This window comes from Thunnus albacares, chromosome 23 (assembly GCF_914725855.1).
Source record: "Thunnus albacares chromosome 23, fThuAlb1.1, whole genome shotgun sequence".
Lineage (NCBI taxonomy): Eukaryota > Metazoa > Chordata > Actinopteri > Scombriformes > Scombridae > Thunnus > Thunnus albacares.
Genome location: NC_058128.1, coordinates 23040746 through 23048004, shown reverse-complemented (window position 1 = coordinate 23048004; position 7259 = coordinate 23040746). Strand labels below are relative to the sequence as shown.

The 7259-nt window shown below is 47.7% G+C and overlaps 1 protein-coding gene and 1 pseudogene across 6 annotated transcripts in view; both read left to right on the top strand.

Moving 5' to 3' along the window:
* Positions 1-480: 480 nt before the first annotated feature.
* efcab6 (EF-hand calcium binding domain 6) overlaps positions 481-7259 on the top strand; it is a 69588-nt gene continuing 62809 nt past the window's right edge. For all 6 annotated transcript variants that reach the window (XM_044343748.1, XM_044343745.1, XM_044343747.1 and 3 more), the window contains exons 1-3: positions 481-879; positions 4676-5791; positions 6459-6664. In XM_044343748.1, coding sequence (XP_044199683.1) covers positions 5647-5791; positions 6459-6664 — 351 coding nt within the window. In that variant the 5' untranslated portion in view covers positions 481-879; positions 4676-5646. The remainder of the gene's footprint in view (positions 880-4675; positions 5792-6458; positions 6665-7259) is intronic.
* On the top strand, positions 1159-4643 carry LOC122975362 (annotated as a pseudogene).

Genomic DNA, 7259 nt, shown 5'->3' with positions numbered 1-7259 from the left:
TTTTTTTTCTTTTACCAGTAGCACATGGTAGCTAATGTTAGCAAACTTTATCTATAGATATTACTATAGATATTCTTGAGTAATGGACATTACTGAGACAGTTTGCTGTCGTACAACTAACTCTTCTTTACTTGTGCTACATACTGTTAAGCATTTATCATTATCCTGTCATTGTCATCTTTCTTTTACAGTCTCACTTGGTGTGACCAGTAGCATAGACCGGCTAATGTTAGCGAACAGATATTGCTGAGTAACTTACATTTACTGACTCAGTTTGCTTCAGTACAACTGTTCTTTATTGTGCTACATAACACTTTAGCATTTACCATTAACATGTAGCCTAATTGTCACTTGTGGTCATAATGGCTGCTTTTAAGCCTTGTTTAAAGTAAAAATAGCGATACCACAGTGTAAATATACTTCATTAGTCTGCATACGAAATGTTAACCTGCAATATCTATTTTGATGAATTTGTGGCCACTTGGGGGCAGCAGAAACAAGTGTTATACGAGTGGCGTAGTCTCTTTAAGAAATAGCCCAGTGCATAGGAAGTGCGCATGACGCATGTGTGTGGTCGAGCGAGAGCGAGAGAGCGAGCGGGTGTGACTGTGTAAGAGGCGACCGGAGCAGTAAGAGAGAGTTAAGTTAGCAGTTAGCTGTGACAGTAATAGTACAGTGTATGTACAGTTCGAGCTGTTCTAGCAGAGAATAAATGCTGCAACTCCTCAAGATTGAAGCTGAGTTCCCGTTTCTTGCTTGCTACCTGTTGATAAAGTGGAGGGAGTTAACCCCGAAGTTAGCGGTGACTTCGGCCCTGGAGCAGTAAACTAAGTCTCCCCTGTGCTTCCCGACCACGGTCTGGACGCTGAAGCAGGAAAGGTTAACACTGGCGACCACGAAGGGACCCTCTCACGACAGGATAAGCAGCATCAGTGGTGAGCAAAACGGTGAAATAAACCGGAAAAGTCCGCAAAAAGTTCCTGTGTTTCCCCACCTGACTAAGAAGCTAAGCTAAAATGGCGGCAGCTAACCAGCGCACCGCGGCCAATAACAGGCACAGTCAGTCTGGAAACGTAACCAGTCACTCCAGTCCTTTCATGTCACTGACTGCAGTAAGTGAAATGGAAATAAAAACAGACTATGTGAGTAAAATGAACGGAAATAATGGCCATTACAACCCCTTTCTATGTGAAAGTGAGACTGTTACAGTGAAACAGCAAACGATTGAGACATCTTATGTGCTAGCTCGGCTAAAGTTAGCGAGCACTAATCCCTTTGTTGATGCCGACGGGGAAAGTTACTGCTTCCAAGACTGTGGGGCAGACACAAAAAGCAAAGACTCGTACCCCCATGTGCTCAATCACCATGCCCATGTCCAGCCATTACAGTTATACAGCACAGTTTTGCCATCAGCTGCGGCCACTGCAGCACCCAGTGCAAACCCCTTTGCCTCAGCCCATCTAGGGAGTTTTGCTCAGAGCACACCAGTCCCCTGTTACTCTTCACTCCCAACATACCCACAGTTGCACACCCCTTGCTGCTGTTCACTCAAAGACACTAACTATGGACATTCATTTGAGCAAGGCAATAATCAAACTGTGCAGTTAAAGCACTCCTTCCCCAAATGTGAGCGGCCCAAGTCACGTGCACACCAGCCCAGTCCTACATACTATGAGCCTTCATCTGAAAGTGAGGATGACTATGATCACAAGGAGAGAGTCCCCACCTTACGTCCTGGTCAGTATGATGGCACCACTCCGTGGAAAGAGTTCATTCACCGGTTTGAGAGTTGTGCTAAAGCAAATTACTGGTCCAAAAAGACTATGGCTGTTCAGCTTAAGTTCTGTCTGGTGGGTGCAGCAGGGGCAGTAATCCACAGAAATCCACGGTCTTCTCAGTGGGACTACAGCCGTCTGGTGGAGGAGATGGACACTGCTTATGGCCCCTGTTCAGAGCACGCTGCTGCAATGGCCATTGAACTGAGACAGCGGGTCCGCAAACCAGGTGAAGCTCTTCATGTGTTGAGGGATGACATATATGAGCAAGTGTCAAGTAGCCTACCTGGGTCATATCGTCTCGGCAGATGGTGTTGTTACTGACCCCTCCAAAGTCCAGAAGGTGCAGGAGTGGCCCACACCAAAGTCCATCCAGGAGATTCGTCAGTTCATTGGCCTGGCATCATACTATCGCTGATTTGTAAAAGACTTTGCTACTGTGGCAGAGCCCCTCCATGCCCTGACCAAGAAATACGCCCGTTTCCAGTGGACAACTGAATGCCAGGAGGCGTTCGACAGACTTAAGCACCTGCTAACCAACACACCAGTCCTGGGTTACCCATTAGACCAGGGTAGCATGATACTGGACACTGATGCAAGCGATGTTGGCATCGGTGCCGTTCTGTCACAAGTCCAGCAGGGCAGGGAGCGTGTGCTGGCCTATGGGAGTCGCACACTGTCTAAAGCTGAACAGAACTACTGTACCACACGGCGGGAACTTCTGGCTGTGGTGGAGTTCACGTCACATTTCCGGCAGTTCCTCCTGGGGCGTCCTTTCATCGTGCGCACTGACCATAGCAGTCTCCGGTGGCTGACAAAAATGAAGGAGCCTGAAGGACAGCTCGCCAGATGGCTGGAGAGACTCGGCGAGTACGACTTTGAGATCATCCATCGCCCTGGCCGGCTGCACAACAACGCAGACAGCCTCTCCAGGAAGCCGTGTCGCCAGAACTGTCCATGTAAACTGCCGGGCCCCGCCCCTCCTCCAGCAAACATCAGGCACCAAGCTGTGCAGTGTGAGTTGGACTCTGACATCAACCAGGCGGTGCAGAGTCCAGTGGGAGTAGAGAGACATCCAGCCGTGACAGCAGTGACTCCAGTGGGGGTAGAGGAAACCTTACACACAGACATGGACAATTTAAAGCCCCCTGAGAGAATCTATCTCACTAGGACCAGGGAGACTTTACTGTTTCCTGGCTGGTCCCTGGAAGAGCTGCAACAGGCCCAGGAGGCTGACCCAGACATTGCGCCTATCAGGGCATGGAGGGAGGCCAGTGGCGAGCGTCCCTCATGGAATACAGTCTCCCCACACAGTCCAGCCACAAAGGCCTATTGGAGCCAGTGGAAGCGGCTCTACGTCCGAGATGGAATACTAGTCAGGCGGTTCTATTGTCTGGATGACACCCAGTACTATCCACAGGCGGTGCTGCCATGCACCTTCCAGCCTGACGTCATGAGGCAGATGCATGAGGGACCAGTTGGTGGACATTTTGGTGTGGAGCGCACTGTGGCACCGCTGCAGACTCGATACTACTGGTACCAAATGAGAGAGGATGTTACCCTCTGGTGCCACACTTGCACCAGCTGTGCGTCCAAAGCCAGGTCCCTTAAGGCACCACAGGCCCCCATGGGAACCGTCAGGGTGGGAGCCCCAATAGAGCGTGTCGCCTTGGATATTATGGGGCCACTGAATGAGACAGAGCGCAAGAACCGTTATGTGCTCGTGATACAGGACTATTTCACAAAATGGGTGGAAGCCTTCCCCTTACCCAATGACCAGGCAGTAACTGTGGCTGAAGTGCTGGCCTCTGAGTGGGTGTGTCACTATGGGGCACCACAGATGTTGCACAGCGACCAGGGTCGGAACTTTGAGTCAGAAGTGTTCCAGAAAATGTGCACACTGTTCGGTATCGAGAAAACACACACCACACCCTTTCGACCTCAGTCTGATGGCCAAGTAGAAAGGTTCAATGCCACCCTGCAAAAGATTTTGGCCACAACAGCGGAGCGCTGTCACTGGGACTGGGACCTCATGATCCCCTATGCTGTCATGGCCCACAGAGCGACAAGGCACAGTTCCACTGGATTCACCCCCAACTTCATGATGTTTGGCCGGGAAGTGAGCGAGCCGGTAGACCTCGTAACCGGTTTGCCTCCTGACTCTGAAACCGCTCCCTCTGCTCCTGAGTATGTTCAACGCCTCTGTGAGCGGCTGGAGCTGGCGCATCAAATCGCCAGGGATGCACTCGGTGAATCTGTGAAACGTGCAAAGAGACAGTATGATAAGAACTGCTGCCGCACACAGTATCAGGTCGGAGATGCTGTGTGGTATCTCATCAAGGGCACAAAGAAGGCCAAGAACAGGGTCAGGAAGTTCCTGCCGTCATATGAAGGTACCTTCTTCATCCTAGGGCAGCTGGATGACCTAGTGTATCGCATCCAGAAAGGCCCAAGAACCAAAGTGAAAGTGGTTCACCATGATCAGCTGAAGCCCTATCGCAGCCGCGAGCTGATGGACAACACTTGGGCCATGGAGCAGGCTCAGGACTGGGCACCGGTGGAGGTGTCACCTCCAGCCTTGGACATGGATTCTGCAGACCCAGACCTGGAGCTCTCTGGCCTCCTCTCCAACGCAGACACGGAGGAAACCTCGGGCAACACTCCACCAGATCCAGCAGGGCACACCCCTTCATCTGCTACCTCCCCCCCCCCCCCCCCCCCAACCTTCCTCACCCAGACTTTCCTTCCCCCAGGGACTTTCAGGATAGTGGGGGTGGAGAGGTAGGTCGTCGTCCTCGAAGACCAAGCCGCCGACGTAGGCCCCCGGCCAGGTATGGTGAGTGGGTGGCTAAGTCTCCCCTGTGCTTCCCGACCACGGTCTGGACGCTGAAGCAGGAAAGGTTAACACAAGCTTTCAACACATATTATCATCTTCTAAAGTTGATTGTGTCGACCTTGTTAGCTAAGTTGCTTATTTACATTTCTAGTCGATACCAAGTTAACATTAGCATTCATTTGGAGTCCTGCTCATGTCCACCTGATGAATGTAAGTCTAATATTCTCTCTCTTTTCACAGTTGCTTTGTTTTGTTCCATACTTGGTCCTGAGTAAAGTGTCTGGCTCTTCAGCTGCTGAATGTTCTGTGTTCATCAGCTAGATGCTAACGTTATCGGCCTGCTGTTTGGTGCTGAGTAGGTACAGTGGATTTTTAGAGCCTTGGAAACAACAGTGGTGCCAACTGTATCTATTTTGTATACTGTTTGGGAATTTACTGTATGACAATGCATTGTATTTTATATGCTCATTAAAGATGTTTTAAATATTAAGCTGCAAAGTAACCAGTAGCCTAACTATAGATGTGTATGTAGTGGAGTGAAAAGTACAACATTCTGAAATGTATTGAAGTAGAAGTGTAAAGTGACATAAAATGGAAATACTCAAGTAAAGTACAAGTATGTTTTTTCAGTAATTCTGCATAGTTACTTTATATTACTGCCCTTCATTAACTAAATGTCTGTGCTATTATTGAACATTTACGGGAAAAATATACATTGTTTCTTTGCATCCATGGAGACAGGGTTGGTTTGACAACAAAACAACAAAACCAGGCTGAATGGTTGAATACTGTATGGTCTACTCAGAAGTGTTTCTGACAGACACACACACACACACACACACACACACACACACACACACACACACACACACACACACAGAGAGAGAGAGTGAGAGAGAGACAGAGAGATCATGTTCATGTGTTAGCTAGCAACGGCAGTCCACTATCCCAGTGTTGTTTGTCACTCTCCTGTCTCTCTCCTCAGACACATACACACACACACACACACACACACACACATCAGTTTCACCCAGTATGTCCAAGCTAATGCCTCTTCAACCTGGACTGGGGCAACTGGTCATTGGCCCACGTCCCAGCACGGTCCTGAGCACCACACATTCCTCCACACGCAGACAGACAGGTGGGAGATCCTGGCAGACATGGATCCACACAGATAGAGGTAAGTAGCTTTTTCAACCTTTAGTTTGTATTTGCCTCAAAATATAAAACAGATTCACCTTAATAATAATAAATAATAATGACTGAATCAGCCCTTTTTTTGATGTCATTTAGATCTCCTGCAGATGATTATAGTGCTTTCATGGGAAAATAGTAATTTTGGGTTGTCAAAAACCTTTGTATGATGTGCATCCTTTCTATTTGGTAATAATGCAGTTGTAAATGTTGTCTATTAATAAAATGTGTAATAAGTTGTTAATAAATGGATTTCGGTCCAGAGCCTTTGCAGCCCTTTTCCAGAAGATTAACTGCTTTAACAATACATTGTCTATCATACAGGTTCTTATTAATTTCCTTCAACAATTTATTAACCACAAATAGACAATGTGAGGGATACACGCAGATCTTTCTTTACCAGGTGCTGAGTACCCCAAAAATAGACACTTTCTGTTCCTTAAAAGACTTGAAACACTTTAGGATACTGGCTGAAAAATACACTATATAATACATTGTAACATACCTAATAATATATAAAGCCAAACATGTTTTCAGCCCCACAACCGATGGTAATATTTCAGTGCATATTTCATACCGTATATTCCCAAAAATATAGTAGCTTTAAAGTGACATAAGATATTTCACCCCTCATCAATATCTCACCCTCCCAGCCTGCCCAGTGACCTCCCATCCAGGCCAGCAGTTCACTCTGGGGATGATGGAGCCCCTGATCCATGATAGACTGCCGCACATCAAGTCAGCCTTCATGGCTTTGGACCCTGACAGGACAGGCCTGGTGAGGAAAGAGGAGTTCAGACGTGTCCTGAAGAGCCGTCTCTCTGTCAGCCATAACCAGCTCAACACCCTCCTGGACAAGGTGAGACAGAGATCCCCCTGTCCCCCTTTGTCCTTAGAGTGCAGGTCAGTTTTAGGAGTGCATCCCTTGACCTGCAAGCATGTAATGGTTCTTTGAATGCATTTAAACAAGGCGGCAGCTATCAGTGGGCTTGTACCTTTAAAAGGGGGATTAAAGTAATCAGAGGGCTTGGTGTGAGGCTGGAGTCACAACCAATCAAGCAGGAACTTTATGACTTATAGCCAAATCTCATAATCCTGTTAATAAAGGATTTTCTCGTGTCTCATCTTAGAAGCTTGAGTTAATTTCACTTGGAGCCTGACCGAAGTTTTAAAGAAGGCGGTAGGAGGCAGACTCATACCCCATTTACACCTGGCATTAAAATGTCAGCTGTATCTGGATATGTTATCTGGATAAGAGGAAACATGTTAGAGCATTCCGATTACAATGCATCGCATTGTGATCAGATCTCAGCCAGGTGTAAATGCAATCTGTACAGCGTAACCACATTCATTAGAAAAAAATCATCCCAGCAGGCTGAAAGGCCTCTTCCTGCCAGCTAAAGCAAGCCCCGTAAAGAAACTACAAATAGTGGTCTTCCTGCGTAAAAAAGTGA